We start from the raw sequence: 20488 nt of genomic DNA, 5'->3' as shown, positions 1-20488 counted from the left end.
TATAAAACAAGGTTAACTATTGCGAATGATATAAAACTAACATTACATAGTTTAACCATACATATTTTGGTCCAGTGTCCCGTCGTCGCCGGCAGTGGAGCATGTCAAAACCCAATAGAAAGTCATAAACTTTAAAATGCACACATAAACGTCAACTGTCAGCTGTCTGTCACACAGCCGCTAGCCATGTAACGACGCTCGGCTCATTGTTGCCATGTCTGGGATTGGGATACTTATACACTTGTGCTGTGATTACACTACTTTTGGGATGGTTTTGTTGCGCAGACCTGGCAACCCTCCACTCCAAAACCCCACCCCTTTCATGCACTTCGAAGTGCGCGGACCCTGAATTGGGACACAGCTTGTTTCTGTTTTGATTGGAGCTTGAAGTGTCGGTGCTGAAGGAACATCAGTGAGTTTGACGGTAAGTTCAGTTATCAGCTTTATTTAATATCGTGTCATGTTGTTATATGATGTTGTTCTGTGTGTTTATATGATCGTGACACACTCTTGTTCACTGACAACAAACACTGACGACCATGAATGGATGCCCAGATAGCAAACTGACATAGAATCAACGTGACATCGAAACGACGTTGATCTCCGACGTTGATCCGGCATCAGTTTGCTCATCGGGGTAATGTTGAATCAACGTCAGACACTCCATTCAAATCTAACGGAAAATCGACGCAATTAGTTTGCTTAACGAACGTTGAAAGATGTTGATGAACTACTGTTCATTTCTTGCCAAAACCATACTTCTACAGTGCATGTAATTTCAGGGTGGTGCAGTGTTGATTACTGATGAATTAATAACGACAAGATCAGATTGTCAGATTGCATATCTTTACATTTTGAATATATTACTATTAGTTAAAATTTGAATTCATGTTAATAAAAAAAGATGCTGCAAAGTGTGACATCATATCAGGACTGTTACAGTGTCCGAAGAACACGGCTTAAAGGTGAGCATATTTTTTTTCTTAATTTGTGTAATAGGATTTGTGCACCTCCAATGAAGAATTTGAAAAGGAGTAACGGCTGTTTTTGTAACTGGAGAAAAAAAAGTTTGCAACTTTTAAAAATCCTTTCAAATTTTTTAATAAAAATAAATAAAAAAATAATAATTTACTGATGTTTGACTATTCTTTAAAATTAGAAATCCCACTGTCACAGGTGCTCAGTTTTGCTATAGTAATACCCTCACAGAGCATGGTAGTAATCAGCCATCCATTTAAAAGCAGAGGTCATTGTGGTGTTGGTACATCTGTCCAGGCCAACATCTGATGTCCTGATGCCTTCAACTGGGGATCCCTGAGATCCTGCAATAGAAATAGTACAGATCAAAATCATACATCATACATACCCATTACAAAGTATCTCATCTGGTAACACAAATTATCATTCCAGGTTTAGTTTAAGTTTAGCTCAATATACAATATTTGTGGCATGATAATGCCCAAAAGAAATTATTTCAACTTGCCCCTCTGAATATTCCTCTAACGTGGCATTTTGTGAGAAGATCAATGACCTTGTCACGTCTTCTTTTACATTGTAATTTTCATGTAAGATAAATAATTAATGCAAAATATGAAACATCCATGCATTTACAAACCTCATTTGGATAAATACGATGGTGGAAAACTTGAATCAGTGATACACAGGAAAGCCTGTCAGTGATGTGCTGTAAAGTAAAAGGAAAGACACGAATAACACTGTAAAACTGTATTTTCATAGTGGGTCCTTTGATAATAAAGTCATTATATTATGTTTTTAAAAGATCTTGTTAGTTTTTTTTAATAATATGAACAATATTAATAGTAGTAATAGTAGTAGTATATAAATGCTATGAGCTGTTTGCATGTAAATGAACATAACAAGAATAGAGAGTAAAAAACATCTGAAACTTTTCAATCAAATCAAAGGAGTACAAGCTCCTGTTCTAAAATTATAGTACACATGGCACACAAATGAGAGGTACAGTCTCTCTCTAATCTTACAAAATAACAACCATCCTGACAAACACATGTTCTATGAAGACTAGAGTTGGAATAAAACACCCCTCCTAATCCTCACATATCATATAAAAGTGAATATGAAAAGAGTTATTTTTGTAGTTTCCCCTCCTCAAGTCCACATTGTCCTTTCATCTTCAGGAAGCCATCTTTCAGCCTCCATGCAGTGGTTGGGTAGAGCTACATTAGGTTAGGACAGCCTTAAGAAGTTATTTCATGTGACTCATAGAAGTTATGTCAGTTATGTCCTATGGGTAGGGATAAGTATCGTTACAGTTCTAACGGTATTGCTACTGTTACTTATTGATTGGGTACTTCAACGGTATTCTTATCGGCTCTTTTTATTATATACAAATTAAAGGTGCCATCGAATGAAAAATTGAATTTACCTTGGCATAGTTGAATAACAAGAGTTCAGTACATGGAAATGACATACAGTGAGTCTCAAACTCCATTGTTTCCTCCTTCTTATGTAAATCTCATTTGTTTAAAAGACCTCCGAAAAACAGGCGAATCTCAACATGACACTGACTGTTACGTAACAGTCGGGATCATTAATATGTACGACCCCAATATTTGCATATGCCAGCTCATGTTCAAGGCATTACACAAGGGCAGCCAGTATTAACGTCTGGATCTGTGCACAGCTGAATCATCAGACTAGGTAAGCAAGCAAGAACAATAGTGAAAAATGGCAGATGGAGCAATAATAACTGACATGATCCATGATATCATGATATTTTTAGTGATATTTGTAAATTGTCTTTCTAAAGGTTTCGTTAGCATGTTGCTAATGTACTGTTAAATGTGGTTAAAGTTACCATCGTTTCTTACTGTATTCACGGAGACAAGACCGTCGTTATTTTCATTTTTAAACACTTGCAGTCTGTATAATTCATAAACACAACTTCATTCTTTATAAATCTCTCCAACAGTGTGTAATATTAGCTTTAGCCACGAAGCACAGCCTCAAACTCATTCAGAATTAAATGTAAACATCCAAATAAATACTGTACTTACTGGAATCAATGCATGCATGCAGCATGAATGACGAACACTTTGTAAAAATCCATTTTGAGGGTTATATTAGCTGTATGAACTTTGTTTAAATGCTGTTTAAGGAAGTCAAGAGCTTGTGGGTGGGGGGAGCACCATAATTAAAGGGGCCGCACACTAAATCGGTGCATATGTAATTATGGCTGAAAATAGGCAGTTAAAAAAATTAATTTAAAAAAATCTATGGGGTATTTTGAGCTGAAACTTCACAGAACCATTCAGGGGACACCTTAGACTTACATCTTGTTAAAACTAGTTCTAGGGCACCTTTAAGAACATAATTAACATTGCTTTATAGATGAAATCAACTGAAGATAAAAGACATTAAATCTCTCAAGATCTCAGCAGAGGAGGATTAAACAACCCTAAACAACAACTAACACCGTGTCTACACCAGACATGACTTTTTTTGTGTCGTGCCTCAACAGCTAAAAGCTGACCGACTGTTGCAAAGCACTTGGTCTACGTCAAAAATAGAACGGGGAGCCCGCTTACTGTCGGGAATTTGTTGTGTTGCATCACTCCTCATCCAGTGTAGACAATATCACAGATTATAACGGGTTCTATTATTAAACATGCTGAGAAAATGTTACTGTTTATGTGATCACAGATATCCCGTACATCGCAGCACACATGAGCTTTGAGGCAGTCTGTCTCAATCGAGATGTGTTATAGGCTGCCCACAATAGGCGTGGCAATATCCATCGGCAACTGTAACAGATTTTAGATTTTTGAATTTCATCTTGGGATTTAAAACAGAAACAAGATTTTTCTTACGCCATATGCAGATAATTTTGCTTGTTACTTTTTTTTTAAATCATAAACAAATTGTGATAGGTGAATCGATTTTTTTTCCCCAGCCCTAACATCTATATAGCAATAATGAATAGTGCGTGTAATTTCTCCAGTACTGACGGCAGAACCGATAATGTTCAAGCTTATCGATACTCCGGTCTGTTTAATACCAGGATTCGTACCCATGCCTACATATGGGTGAGTTCATAAGGATGAAAGCTTGAGTCAGTCTCTTGATTTGTGACTGTGCAGCTATTGTGAAACTCACCATCTTCATGTATCAAGTGTGAATGGCATCTTGTGCTGAAGAATCACAGCTCCAAACGCTAGAGATTACATCTCATCTGGTAACAAGAGTACAGCCATAACTGTAAGAACTCTAATGATATCTTTACCCCCTGATATTGCATTGATGATATAAATTCAAACATATTAGAGGCTAAGAGTATGAGCAATGAGTAAGCTGCCCAGATTTCTGTTGAAAATAACTTACTTGCCTAAAGTTGTCGACCCCCTGGACCACAATCAGCATTTATAAGTAAAAAGTATTTAAGAATATATCAGTAAAAAATACATACACGTATACAAATAAATAAATACCTTTGAGTGGAACAGTATGGCGTCTCTTCACTTGAAAATATAACTCAAAACAGACCTAGAGAAATAAAATAAAATAAATTAACGACCATGATATCCTGTTATCATAATAGTTAAATAAATGATTATAACTACAAGCATTATAACATTATACTTGTCACATATGTTACCTCTTTTAGCTGATTATTTAGCCTACAGGCCTTTCAGAGACAAACTCACTGAAACAGCCTGGGGTTACTGATTTTAAAATGTGAGACTTCTTTCAAAAACATGTAAAAATCTTACAGACTCCAAACTTTTCAACAGTAGTGTAGTGAATGAATGAGGTTTTGCTTACAATAGTCATCTGGTTCATAGTCTTTGACAGGAGGTCGCTCTGCTCTGGGGTGCAGGAGGCCATCAGTATGGAAGGATCTACGAACATAACATGCAATTTGTCACAGAGCCAAAAACATTTATTACAGGTTTATTACAAGGAACCAAGCTAGAGCAGAGGTGGGAAGAATAATATACATAATATTAAAAAATAATTTCTTAAGTTAACAGAATTTATATTTTTAGTATTAGAATTCACTATTGTACATACAGTGTCACTTACGTTTGGATGTAAGCCTTCTTAACTAATAAATTAAAAATATGTAATTTTAAAAAAGAAAACTGCAGATGCATGGTGATATAGGTAAAATATATTGTGAAATAAATGCATATTAAATTATTTAATGAGATTTCTCAGTTCACCTGAGTTTCCTCCAGAAATGCTGCAAACTTTGGAATTTCCCCTTTGTTGGAGGGGGTTTTCTGTTGTCCCTGAAATTACACATTATCCATATTTGTTTACCATTAGAGATCAAAACACGTTTGAAATAGTTTCAGCTAATATTCGCGCTCATGTAAGTGACGTCACCGATTAACGGTACAGCAAGCGCATACTTTTAGGTTAAATAAATAAGTAAGTTTACCATCATTCATTGATAAATTGCCAGCAAAACCTTTACAAAACTATCAAAACATGTTTGAAATAGTTTCAGCTAATATTCGCGCTCATGTAAGTGACATGACCGATTAACGGTACAGCAAGCGCATACTTTTAGGTTAAATAAATAAGTAAGTTTACCATCATTCATTGATAAATTGCCAGCAAAACCTTTACAAAACTATCAAAACATCTCACCTACACATAAAGACGCGATTAAAAGCCCAAACTTTCATTAAACAAGGGCTCAAAATATAGAGTTAGCCAACCGCTTCTGAAAACGGTTGAGATGCTAACGGACTTATTCAAAGACACTAAATAATTTCTTTTAAGTAAATATTCAACTGAAGATGTGTCAATTACACTTAAGAAAAGTGTCAGGAACAGTTTTATATATTATGTGTGTGATTTTATGGACTAAACTTACCTAAAATCAGTGAAAACAACAGCGAGATGGAGTCTTGCTGCTTGACGTTTCCCCGTTTCCATGGCAACTCAGATCCGCTCCAGCATTTGAAAGCGATTCGAACATTAAAACACGCCACAGTCACGCAGCATTACAAACATAAACATGTAGAATTATAACATTAAATAAATAAATACAAATGTAATTAAAACAATACATAATTTAAAAGTATTAAATAATTATTAAATCATGAATTTAAAATGCATTTTGTAGTTCTATCGACCCATTCGTGCAAAATGAGAAAGTGAAACTTTAAAAGAACTTTATATTTTTTGAAAACGTGCTTGGAGTATTTTTATACCAACACTTTACTTTTGTTATATATATGAAGCCAGTTTTTTGTGCTTTCATATTATCTTTAACTGTAAATAAATAAAATGTAAAATGTAAAAATGCATTTTTACATTTTTTAAATTCTTAAAAAAAAAAAAAAAAAAATTATATATCTATATATATATATGAAGACTTCAGATGCAAAAGCCTCTAAGTGCCATCTGAAATTTTCTTATAAAATGAGCATTTTTATCAAGCTTATATGTTTATGTTCAGTTATTTCACTTTAATGGCAATGAAAAGGACCTAGGCTATTAATTGCCATTCAAGTGAAATTACTGAACCTACGAGCTTGATAAAAATGCAGAAAATTTCAGACGGCACTTAGAGGCTTTTGCATCTGAATATTAAAAGTGTTTCACATACAGTATGTTGCATTTATGGTTTTCATTAAAGCTCCTTCTCCTGTGTTTTATGACCTGCCTGCGATACCGTTTGAGCAATCTTCGGTAGGCTATGCTTTCATTTAATTTTAAAATGGATGGCATCGGACAAAAAAAAAAAAAAATCACGGAAACTTTGAGGACTGCTCATTTTATCAGTGTCAGAGTAAGAGCCTGCTAGATTTCGCTTGCTCATTTATGTGGATTTATTATAAATAGCCACTGCTATATACTTGTTTAATTTACTTAATGAATTAAAATTATATCAGTAAATAAGTCAAAAGACATGCACATCCTCCGTCTGAAAAGGGATTTATAGTGCATGCAATGTCCGATTCCTCTAATCAAGTTTCAACATATATTAGACGTTGTGATTTCGATCATATGCGTCGGCGTAGGTATCTGTTGATGAAACAACCTCATTTCGACATTGAATCGATGTTATATTTTCGACGTAATAACGTTCTGATGTACCGATCAAATAGTGAACGTTGAATCAACATTGAAATTTGATCGGCGACTGATACTGATCTTTACAACCAAAAATAAACGTTCACACTAAAAACTCCTCGGTCAAAAATAACCCATTATGGGTTATTTTTTACCCAAATCCTGGGTTAAAAAGGGACCAACTAATTTCTGGGTTATTTCAACCCAGAAAAATGGGTTATTCTTTTTGACCCAAATTCTGGGTCAAATACCTGACCCAAATTTTGAGTTAAAATAACCCAAAATTGTAGTTAATATAACCCAACTTCTGGGTCAAAATAACCCAGAAATGAGTAGGTCCCTTTTTAACCAAAGGTCAAAAATAACCTAACTTGGGTTACTATGCCAGTATGCCTTATTTCAGAAAATAAAACTTCAGGCACTTACACGCTTCAAGCACTTTTACATTTTTATTGCATTAAATTAAATTAAACTCTACATAAACTCTACACACTTGGACCTATTTATCTTAGGTCACACTGTAATAACATTAGACATTAGAAAAAATAGAAAAATAAACAACTCATTCTCTCTCAAACATTTGACAACATTCAATAACTGGATTGAACTTGAGGGACAAGAGTTTTGATAGTGTCCTCATCTAAGAGAAGAAATGCCTCCTCATCTCTGTCTTCACCTGAAAGACAGAAAACAAGACAACATGAGTATTGTTAATAAGTTGAGACAATTGTGAACCACTCACCGGACACTCTTTGATTATCAAATAATCACTTTTAAGGGAATGCTGTGTGAACGCACGGTTAGGACATCAATGTGTTGTCACGATCCGCAGGGTTTAATTTGGACTTGTCTAAGCATATTTTTTGACTCTTATAAATTGTGTTACCATTCATTCGCATTATACGACTGACAGACGGCAACGGTTGGAGTTAAAAATCATCATTTGTGTTCGACTGAAGAAACAAAGTCACCTACATCTTGGATGCCCTGGGGGTAAGCAGATAAACATCAAATTTTCATTTTTGGGTGAACTATCCCTTTAAAGAGTAAAACGCTCACCTCTAAAATTCTCTATCAGCTCAGACATCCGCCACTCAGTTAGCTTATCACCGACAAAGCTGTCCATTTAAAATGACCTGGAGAAAACAATAGAGGTTAGCAACAATTTGAAGACTTGACACACTTCTTTAACTCTCACTACTTAAGCCCGTAGAGCACTGTATAATATGATAAGCACAGCGCAGCTGGTTATTCTGTAGCCTCGTCGCTCTAGCCACGGCTAAAGGGGGTCGCACACCGGAAGAGAAGCGTATATTCAAACACATTATTCTCTATGAGTGTACACACACCGGTGGCGCCCAGCAACGGTTCAGGACCTTGTTCAAAATCCTGCAGCGCCACAGTGCGCTATGTACATAGATTTATATTAAATTTACACTTATTTGTCTCAAATCATCGTTAATGTATATACTGACTTCACCATGTGCTGCAATATAAAGTTAGTTTTACATTAATTTACAGAAATCAGCTGCATGAATACAAATTGCTGATGTTATTGGATTTTCAGGTGATATTCTCCATTCAGTTAACGGACGCTCTGAGGTAAAGTGTTCAGACTGCAGACTCAGCAACGGTTGTATTTAATTATACAGTACAATCATAACATACTGACATTATCTTAATTCCACAATGTCCTAAAACATAACAATATTGCTAGCCATATACTGAGAAAGTACACGATACCTCGAGTTGTCCTAGACGTGGCGCTTCTCGTCCGGTGTTCAACCCCCTTAACGCGGCATGAAGTCGCCACTAGCTGCACGTACCTATCGTATTATTACCAGTATTATAACAATGAGATAAGTACAGCACAGTTGTCATTTTCTTCTAAACACATTAAATAGGTCACACGTTTCTCAACGATGTGTAAAAAGCATTTCAACCATTTTGACACCTAATTTCATGAGCTTATCGTTATTTTTAATCATTCAAATTTGGCTGGGTGGTTAATAACACTTTCTTATTTAGTCTGACAAACTCAAAACACATTTTTATTTTGACTTTACACGGACTTTAAACTAGTTAGATGTTGTCGCGATATCCGCAGGCGGCTAACGTACATGCTCACCACAGAATTACCACGGTAAGCCATGGTCATTTTTTCAACAAATGGTGCTAAACTAGCAACGGGGACATGGACAGAAAAGTTTACGTTACATTGACACTGAAAATACTTGCTTACCTTGAATACGCGACGAAGTTGCACCGAAGAAGCCCAGGCCAAAACGGATCGAGTGCGTTCAAGTTCAAGTGACTGTTATTTCAAACGACTGTTGTGAGAAAATTCCAGAACAACAGCTGGGGGCGGGGGGAGGGGCGTTAACCCAGAACATGGGTTACTCTTTGAAAAATAACCCAGAAACCTAAACAACCCAGGAATTGGGTCAAAATATTAGCCCTATAACCCAGAAAATGGTTACTCTCTGAAAAAATAACCCATAATTTTAACCCAACACAAATAACCCAGAAAATGGGTTAAAGAAATAACCCAGGAGTTTTTAGTGTTGAATCGACGTCTGTTTGCTATCTGGGTGACGGCGGAAATTAAGGAACATATAACGGATCTCCGCCATTACTTCACTTTTCTAATCTTTATCCAGATTATATCAAAACCGTAAAGATATTTCCACTGAAGATATATTTATTATCTAATATTTGATGTTTTTTAAAATGTTGTTGTAGCAAATGAGAATCCATTAAATTAATGTTTGTATTTTCAGACAAATGTATGATTTTCAGTTTTGTTGAAGGTAATTCAAGCAACAGTTTTTCAATAACAGAAGAATATGTAAAAGTTTGGTATTTGGGGTAAAAAGCGCCGCTGCTGTTGGGGCAAAAGACACAGTAATTAACATCACGAATAGCTGATCAGCTGACTTTTCCATTTATTGACATGACATGTTTAGATTCAGATGGCAAATATCTTAGAGATAATACCCATATTTATAATGAAACAATCATATTTAAAGAAATATTATATTATCATTTCATAATAAAATATAATTTATTGTTACTACTGTAAATCTATATTAAATATTACGGAATCTCATTTAATGCTTTCAGAAGCTTTACTTTTTAAAGTAATTTTGTTTCTGTATTTTTAAAATACAATGCTGAATAAAGTCACATTTTTTATTATTTTTGGACCAAAATCTATATAAGATGCTTCAAAAACTTCTAACTAACCCACTGATGTCACATGGACTACTTTGATGATGTTTTTATTATCTTTCTGGACATGGACAGTCTACTGCACATACACTCTCAATGGAGGGACAGAAAGCTCTCAGACTAAATCTAAAATATCTACGACATGTCACATGAGGGTGAGTCATTAATGACATAATTTTCATTTTTGGGTGAACTAACCCTTTAACCTAGACATTATTAAAAACATATTATTTTAGATAATATTTTCCCCCCCCCCAACACCTCATACATTATTTTTAAACTAAATTAACCACTTTTATGATTTATTTTCACACATACAAAATCTGTTGCTCCATCTATGTTCAATACAAACATATATATTTTTCCTCAATCATACACTTCGAGAGTAATGAAAAGCAATTTTTTTCATAAGGTGTGCCTTTAGCCCCGTTGTACCCTATATAGGGAACAAAGCAGGGTCGATTCCTTAATTTTGTTCAGGAAAAATTACTTTACCAAAGTTTACTCCTGCATATTTTGATGTATTTTGTTATTGTTATAAATATTCTGAATATTGTAGCTCAGATGTGTGAAATGTTCAGCTGTTTGCAAGTGTTTGTCATGTTCTGGTTTCTACAACTTTACCTCAGGAGGAGAAATCTGCCTTTATTTGACAGAAATAAAGATTTGACATTTATCCTGATGATTATCAATATCCACTGATATGAAATATATGTGGCCCAGATCTAGTTTAATTTATTTAATGATTCAGTTCTTTGTTGTGTTCATATTATCTTTGATGTTCACAGAGAACATCCCAAATAACAAGACTAATGTTCTCTCAAACTCATGAACAAACGTCTCTCCAGTAACTTTAATAGATGGTTTGTTATCTGTTAGATCGTGATATAATGAAAGTTATCTGTTAGTGTCAAATGTTAGATGAATGTCTCTTTTTAACTTTTACTTTATCAGGACATTCAGAAAACATTCAGAAGTAACGTTCCCTTAATGTTTCCAGAATGATCAAATAAATATTCCTTTAGTGTTCACCTAACTAAGACACATTTTGATCGTTCAGAGAATATGTAGAAATAATGTTTTCATAACTTAGTATAAGACACTCTTAGAGCACATGTTGTTCACTGGGATATGTGCTGAAATGAACACACTGTAAATTACTTGTAATTAAAGCATCTGCTAAATGCAGAAATGTAATATTAATGTAATGTTCCCAGTGTTTCCATATACAGGGAAGATGTCAGACTCTGAGACGAGGAAGAGATCTTCATCTCCAGATCCCAGTTGTGTGTCTCTGAAGAGTGATGTATCCATGAATCCTCCTCTTAACTTCAGTGATGGACCAGTGACCTCTGACCCCAGGTGATTATCAGCATTATTTAGTACACCTTCATTCTCTTCACAGCTGTGCGCATTCTTTCCTCCCTTACTCCATATGATTATAATGTAAACCAGACGCTGACAGCTTCAAAAAAGACGTCAAGTGTGAAAACGCCCTAACACGTTTCAGTGCTGATTCTGCTCGCATTTGACTGTTTGAGCCATTTAAACCCTTTTAAGGGACCGTTCATATGTCGGAAAATGCATCTACACTGCTTTCTCCTTTCTCCTTTCTCCGAACATTTTGTAAAGATCCATTTTGAGGGTTATATTAGCTGTGTGAACTTTGTTTATGCAATGTATTATAGAGTCGCGAGCTTGGGGACGGGGAGAGAGAGCATTTAAAGGGGAAGCAGCCTGAATCGGCGCATTTATAATGATGCCCCAAAATACGCAGCTAAAAAAGTTTTTGTTCTAGGGCACCTTTAAAATTATATATATATATACAAATATATATATATATATATATATATATATATATATATATATATATATATATATATATATATTGGTGCATAGTAGTAGTAATACCCTGGTGCTTGTGTCAAAATGATTGATGATGACCTTTGACCTCTGTGACCCCTGGGGACCACCCACGTCGTTCCCCTCCCCCACGGACCACCCACAAAGTTTTCCCATCCCCCACCCATGTTTGACCGTAGTATCACCCCAATGACCTTTGACATGGATGGTGATCCTCCGGGGACCAAAATGACCTTTGTCCGCATATTTTGAATAGCGATGTTGACCTGTGAACTGTCAGGACGTCTTCTGGGTGATCAAATGGCAGACAGATGATTTTAAAGGGTCGAGGGTCACGTGCTCCGCGCATGTGTGTCAGAACACATCTATATAAATAGGCATTGCGGTATTCTGTGTAAAAAGAAAAAAAGAGGGGTGAAACATGGCTGGTTTATACTCACCTAAAACGCCTGAGAGAGAATGGGGTGAAGAGATGATGAAAAGTCTGACTCTGGCCCCGAGAAAAGAGCGCTGGCATGTCTATTTGACAGACTTTCTCCATGAGAATAAGGATTATGTGAAAGATGAAATTATGTTGAATAGCAGAGTCGTGATGCTTTGCACCATTGACAGTGCCGGTGAATTTATATCGGGAAGGGACCCCTGTCTGGTATTTTCTGATAAGGACTGGACTTTATTCTACACCCGTGTCTGGAAAGACCTGAATGACAGTGGAGAAGAACCTTTGTACATCTCAGAGTGGGATGGGGTAACTCCTAATCATCGGTACCGAGTGGTCGGGGATCACTCTAAAAAGAAGTCTGATGAGTGCGTTTACATATTCTGCTGCAAAGACAAGACGAAGCTCAGTGATCGCTCAGGATTCATCCGACAAAATGAGCATCAAGTTATGTACGAATTGCTATTTTTGTTCAAGTGGTGCGATCGGGATCTGCTGAGTTGTCTTTTTTCTATCATAAACAAAATGTTCAAATGGTGTGACATGCGTGATGCATACAATAAAGTTAAAGCGCAGCTGTTCCATCCTGAGAGATGCGTGCGCAGCAGTACATACTCTTTACCGTCCCCGCCCATTCACTACGCCCATAAAGAGAGCGGTAAGCCAGTCCCACCCCACACAACATCTTTATAAGCCATGTCTCAAGACGGTGCTCACGGTTGCAGCTACGGCGTCTCTTTCAACCCTGCAATTGATTCTCCTGATGACAACGCTACCGATACTATTCTGACGGACGAATCTGGGCCATCTGATACCGATAAACGATGGTTAGATAAAGTCTGCAAAGAACTTGGATATCGTAACCTGAGTTTCTTAACTGGCCTGTCTGACACAGCCTCAACCGACAAGGGGTTTGATGCCCCGGACGGATGCTTCACTGACCTCGGATTCAAAATCATAAAAACTCTGATTGCCGTACTTCTGCAACATCTCATCAGCGAAAAGCTAAAGGACGACTGTGAAGGCTGCGCAATAAATCATCCGAGCCAACTGCAACATTCCTGCCTGTTTGAACCACCAGCGTACTTTTTCGACGCCCACTTTGACGAGCTGACACGCAAACTGTTTAAACCTGATCTACGAGCCATCATAGCCTACGCCCTACGCAGGTCTGGCTTAAAGTCTCATCCTCAGCGGATTCAAGGAACAGCCGGAGCTATTCTGCATGAACTAAAAGACGAGCCATTCATCACTGCAAAACTACAAGAAATCAGAGACAAACTTCTGGACAAATCCTGTGAGAAAGTTGTGCACGACACCGTCGATCTCTGGCAAGGTTTCTCAATTTTGAATGGAGAGTGAGCAAGACCCCACCGCCACCATGGGTGCTGTATGTAGCCAAAGGAACATCATAGATAATCTGTTTAAAGGACATTACAGAAGACAAATGATTGCGTTATTGGAAAATTTGATCGATGAAGCCCTCGATACGTATGACGACCCTACTTATGAAGATGATGAGGATGATTCCTCCCGCGAAGCAAAATTCAGGAAATACTGTGAACAAATAAGGGGGGATATCTCTTTCATGGGAGGATTTGAAAAACATATGTATTAAAGGGGCTGTACCATATTGCGATACGATACGAAATGTTCTGGATGTGATGACTCAAAGTACCGAATGTTTTCGCATCAGTGACATCCTCTGTATCTACACGTATGTAACAGATGTTTGTGTGGAGCTCGTTAGATTCCATAATGTCGATTCTGTCGCCATCAGTGATATTGTTGAAACAATGGGCAACTATGTCCTAGACCATGATTGGAAGTCATGCCGTGAATTTCTTTTCTGGCTAGACTATCACTAATCTTTTTTACTTACTTACTTAGAGCATGCGGTCATCTTATATCATTATAGCGGTTTACTTACTGTGTAGAGCATTTCGATGTATTCTTATTTAGAGTGTGCTGTCATTATGTAATCCTATTTCAATTTATTACCTATGGCATGTTGTCATTATGTATCCTGTTTTTTAATATTTTTCATTTTTAATAAAAGATTGATTCCCCCCTTTTTATGTCTTATTCTTGTGTGAGGGTTGAAACAGCAACATGTCGGAGCTCATGAAGAAAGTATATTACACACCATCCAACCCCGGCTCTTTAGGTGGTAAAAAGCGATTAAAAGACTCTGTCTTAAAGGATAGTGGAGTACGTCTAACCGATAAAGAGGTTTCGGAATGGTTGGCAGGGGAGGATGCTTAGACATTACACAGAGCCGCTCCTATAAAATACAAACGCAATAAAGTCATCGTGTACGGAGTGGATACCCAATTCCAAGCGGATCTCGTTGACATGTCAGCCTATTCCAAAGACAATGATAATAATAAATATCTGCTAACATGCATCGATGTATTTAGCAAGTATGCATGGGCTCGTGTGTTAAAGAATAAGAGCGGACCCGAGGTGACTAAAGCGTTCGAGTCTATACTCCAAGATGGCCGCGTACCTCAGAAATTGCAGACGGACCAGGGGTTTTCATGATTTAATGAAAAAGCATGACATTACTCATTTTGCTACGGCTACTGATTTGAAAGCCAGCGTCGTTGAACGATTTAATAGAACGCTAAAAAGTCGAATGTGGCGATATTTAACAGCTACAAATTCCCCGCGTTACATAGACGTTTTACAAGATATTTTGCAGGGCTACAACACCAGTTATCATCGTAGTATTAGGATGAGACCGGTGGACGTCAACAAAGAAAATGAGGGACTGGTGTTTCATAATCTGTACGGGGATATAAAGAAGAATGAAAAAGCAGTATTTAAATATAAAGTCGGAGACGTTGTTCGAATTTCTAAAGTGAGAGGACCATTCACCAAAGGATACGAACAGAACTACACAGAAGAATTTTTCACAATATCCTCATGTATTCCACGCTGACCTCCTGTTTACAGACTGTTTGATTATGACGGGGAGGTCATCGACGGAGTTTTTTATGAAAAAGAGTTACAAAAAATAATCGTGAGCAAAAACAAATCATTTAAGATAGAAAAGATTTTAGTGGTGAAAAAACAGGGGAGATCTACACTTGTCTTAGTGAAATGGTTAGGTTGGCCACCGAAATTTAATAGTTATGTAGACAAAAAAACTCTGGTGGACTTGCAATCACCTTAAAACACATGAACGCATACAGGATTTGATCATTTGAGTAAACGGGGAACCATGGTCGACGACGGATTCTACGTTACGCTGCCGTGCAACGCTTCTTTGTCGGTTTATCCGGAAAATCGTATCTCTAGTTACCGAACAAGGCTAGCGAGTCCTATCAACTTGAAAGGTAAATGGGAGGTCGCGCTCGTTGAAATTGAATATCCTAGAAGTTGGTACTCCTTTAATGATGAAGACGGGATTTTCACCCTACACACCGCCCCCGCACCAGTCCCGAAACATACACAACCTACCCCAGACCCATACCTGTTTAAAGAATTATCAGGGCTTTATGTATCAAGGAAGGTACAAATAGACGGCGGGTACTATGCTAACGTTCGCGATGTGATCCGTGCGATAAGTAACGCTCTCGTACCGACGGCTGTATTGAGTCATGATCCTTTAAAAAACAAAATGTATATGGTTGCGAGACCTAGCGTCTCAGTATCCTTCTTTGGGAAACTCGCCGCTATTTTAGGAGTGAATCCGGGTGATGCTATCGGCCGTTCGGCCTACCATAAAGATGCTGATTTTACAACGAGTCAAACTACATACGCTCCTCATCAAACCGATATCAACGCGGGTTTCTATACTATGTACGTTTACACCGATATTATCCAATATCAATCGGTCGGTGATTTGTATGTCCCCCTTTTGAGATGCGTACATATAACGGGCGAGAACAATGATATCGTCAGTGTTAGATACGACAAACCACATTACGCATCGGTCAACAAGGAGCTCATCACAGATATTACCATCCGACTGAAGGACGACCAAAACCGCGAAATACCATTTTCTTACGGCAAAGTCATCGTAAAACTACACTTTAAACCGTCGAAACAATCCATTTTTTAAAAAATGGCATATTACAACCCCCGTGGGATGGATGCTACGGATTATGTTAACTATTACCAAAATCAGGCCGGCGGTGGTCTACCGGGATATTCGGGGTGGCGTCATGTACGGGGCGGGGTTAGGGGGGTTGTTTAGAGGTTTGTTTAGGATGGCTATACCGCTGTTGAAAAGGGGGTTCAGTATCGCTAAAACCCACCTAAAATCGGCTGCTAAAAATATAGTATCTGACGTCGTCTCAAACGCGTTGTCGAGAACGTATAACGATAACGCCAAATCTCAAGACGGGTCGGGTTTGATGGTCATGGCGCGTAAGAGAATGTCTAAACCACCGGGTATAAGGAGGCGTGGTCATTCGATAAAGAAGAAAACAAAGCGTGGACCCAAGAAACATTCAGTCGTACGCAGAAAGCGTAAGAAAGCTGTAAAGCGAAACTTATCAGTTAAAAGAACCATATTCTAACATGGCATTACTCCACCGCATGTCAGGAGAGTGCATCAAGTCTGAGCTGGACTTATTTACGGTTCCTCTGACGCAGACAGTTATTGAGAAAAGCAGTTATTTAGAAGTGCCTCCTTTATCGGCTATATCGGACTCTTCACCTTTGGAGTTTTTTTATAGCGGGGAATGGCGACGATTATGTCGACCTAAATAACACGCTGTTGTATTTGCGTCTTAAAATCACGAAGCCTAACGGCGAAGATTTACCAGCTGATGCCAAGGTTGGGCTGATAAATTACCCGGGGGCTACTATATTTTCGCAAGTCGATGTGAGCCTGGGTGATCGTTGGAATCGCTTTTCTCCGCCGGCTTGTTTTACAAAGACACAGCCGGTCATATGGACGCGACTGACCCCGGCGGAGACAATCAGGGGCTGGCAAAGAGGGCAGCCTACACAGCAGGCAGCAGAGTGGTGGAACTGTTGGCTCCCATTCACAGTGATATTTTCTTTCAAGAAAAATTGATGTTGAATAACGTCGACATTAAACTGAGAATGATCAGAGCCAAAGACGAATTCTGTCTGATGAGGGACGGCAATGTGGCGTACAAATTAAATATTATGTCAGCGAGCCTATTTGTCAAGAAAGTCTCTGTATCACCCCCTGTGAGACTGGGTCATGCCCAGGCTTTGCTATCGACTACAGCAAAGTAACCCATAGACCGTCTTTGTCTAAAAAACTAACGTTTATTATACACCACCTTAAACCTTTAACGACTGATTTGTTGTGCAGTGTGAGAGTCTTTTTATTCCTCACAATGTTTTCGGTGTGAGCCAGGATGCATTGCGTGCTGTCACGTGCAGTCACATAGCTGTCAACCAGACCAATAAGACTCTCCAACCGAATAGCTTGGGAATTTTTAGCATTGAGCGTTATCCCCTTTGCCTTCATGCATACTTTACCTTTGGCGGTGCGATACCCATATGATTTTGGCCCGCTAGAGCAAAATTCCGTAATATAATCACCATCGTCTAACTCATTCGTCAGCTCCCCCAAATGATCCCCCAGAGGTGGGTCCCAGTCTCCCTCCCTTGATACGAAAATAACGCTGTCCGTGTCTGAGTATAACAAACGGTCACCGAGTTTGTCCATGAGTTCGTACAACTCCAAGCGTGCGTGAGTCGTAGTAAATGCGGCGACAAACACATTAATGTCACGAGTCTCGCGAACCTCATCTTTTGCAGAGCGATGCTGGACAAGAGCAACGTCGTCCGAGATGAATGTGAAATATGACAGACTGTCGGTTTTACCAAAAACAATTCTGGTGAAATGCTCGGGGTCTTTCACAAGAGTAGTCTGAGGAAGATTCTCCCTCATAGAGAATCTCCCCCAAAGACTATTCAACAATAACTTGTTGATAGACCTCTGCGCGGGGTTGTGGGAGATCTTTTCGGGGTCGAGGCGAATACCCTCTTTCTCATAATACTCACGTATGTAAGCCCGTTTTTCAGCATCGGTGACAACGTTTGATGGGTAACCGGATGCCTGCTGTTTCAAACGTAAAAAAGTCTTTACGTAATAGCAAAACAATGTATCTGACCTTTGAGGAAAATGCCAAACTTCATAGATCTTGGCTACCACGTAACCCTTCTCTATGGCTTTTAAAAGCTCGAGGCTGACCCAGCAACCCGTGAGGGCCCTCTCTTTGTCCGTATGGCTACAGTTTGATGTCTGGTTTTGAACGTGAGCGCACGTACGACATAAAGGGAACATAAGTTTCCCACCGCATCGGTAAGGGAGAACAGGGTGCAGTAATTTACGGGGCGGATAAACGGTAGCTTTGATAAGTCCGTAATAATTTTCGATCGGTTCAAAATCTTTGAAAATGATTTGGGGGTGACCGATCGGATAGGTTTTTCTAGCCTGACAGAAAGGATATAAGCTTGTAAAATCTACGTAACTTATTTTCTCACCATCAGCCGTTTTGTGATAGAGTTTATAAGCATTAGTACGTCCCCCAAACAAGGCGTCTCTCGGTTTCAGTCTCTCAGGGGCTGAATAGGTACTCATAAATTCCATCACAGAAGGGTCGGTCCACTTCATCTTTTCCCATTCACACTCCCAAAGAACCTCAATTTGCAAACCGTACGCATTCCGCAGAATATCAACCTTGTCGTCAAACTGTCTCCTAAGAACCCCATAGGGCACTCCCGACATGGGGTGCGTCCGATAGGGGTCAAAGCGGCAGTCATGACCATGATGTAAACATCCGTTGTACTCTAGACCATGCCTTACCCCCGACTTTTCGTAGAAACCGTCTAAAAAGAAACATCCGATCGACACTTCACCGTAGTTTGCAGCATGATGAATATCCACATCTCGAGTCTTTTTTACATACTCGAGCCATTCGATCGAAGCGTTTGAGTAGGTCTTACTCTGTCGGACGTATGCGTTATTGTGTGTCAGAGCCAGCGTACTTCTTTCGAGATAATGCGTTTTGAAGACGCCCATACAGCACGATGCTAGAGTAGTAAAGCTGAATGGGTCAATTTCAGTGCATTCTATGAACGCCTCTCTGTATTTCATGCAGGCTTCGCGTAGCAAGACAACATCGTTCACGCCGTATTTACACAGCTCTTTCCTGAAGTTAAACAATTTTCCCGAAACACTGCTGTACCACGCATCAAACTTTACACTGTCTTTATCAGACATGTTTTCGTAGTTGTAAAACTTTTTATCGGGGTAATGTCCTATATAATTCTCATTTTCCACCGTATTGAAAAGATGGGGAAAATATCCTTTCTCCGTAGTCGTTAAGTTAAGGGCCGCAGGCATCTTAGATAGAGCCATTGGTATGAATGCATAGCTGTCGATGTATCGTTGTGCGAAAGCTTCGTCGTACATGAAGATTAATTTACAACCTTGCATTATGACGTCGAGCACAAGGCCTGCATTGCAAAAATACTCCAGAATTAGAAACGAATAAAATCTGGCCGCGCAATGAGCGATGAAGCAGTATCCTTTGTATCGCGGCTGTCTGAAGTGGGTGATTAACTGTGCAATACACCCGGGGCCTTCTGCCACAAATTTTTCTCCTTCAAAAGTGATCGCGCAAATAAAGTTGGCTATATGTTTCCCATTTTGATATCGCGTTTCAAAATCATAAAAAATGTAATTCTTGTTAGGTTCTTTGGGTACTATGGGTTGTATGAAGCATTGGTGTAGTCCATGATCGTGCAGATCTTCACCACAATGGCTGCAACGGTTGGAACTACATTTGTGGTGGGATCTTTTACCTTGACCTATGACGTTGTATCGTTTGTTACACAGTTTGCAATATTTTATAGCATCGCACGGTGCTTTTTCCCATACAGGATGTG

At 38.6% G+C, this 20488-nt stretch overlaps 1 protein-coding gene across 12 annotated transcripts in view; it reads left to right on the top strand.

The window, feature by feature from the left end:
• Positions 1-347: 347 nt before the first annotated feature.
• LOC137015297 (protein NLRC3-like) overlaps positions 348-20488 on the top strand; it is an 85353-nt gene continuing 65212 nt past the window's right edge. For 3 of the 12 annotated variants that reach the window (XM_067380166.1, XM_067380159.1, XM_067380157.1), the window contains exons 1-2: positions 352-965; positions 11517-11661. In XM_067380166.1, coding sequence (XP_067236267.1) covers positions 905-965; positions 11517-11661 — 206 coding nt within the window. In that variant the 5' untranslated portion in view covers positions 352-904. Of the gene's footprint in view, positions 966-11516; positions 11662-20488 lie in introns of all 12 variants that reach the window. The other 9 variants (XR_010893936.1, XM_067380168.1, XM_067380161.1 and 6 more) reach the window with 8 other exon arrangements.

This window comes from Chanodichthys erythropterus, chromosome 24 (assembly GCF_024489055.1).
Source record: "Chanodichthys erythropterus isolate Z2021 chromosome 24, ASM2448905v1, whole genome shotgun sequence".
Classification (NCBI taxonomy): Eukaryota; Metazoa; Chordata; class Actinopteri; order Cypriniformes; family Xenocyprididae; genus Chanodichthys; species Chanodichthys erythropterus.
Note: the sequence above shows the minus strand (reverse complement) of the source record. Positions and strands in the feature narration are given on the sequence as shown.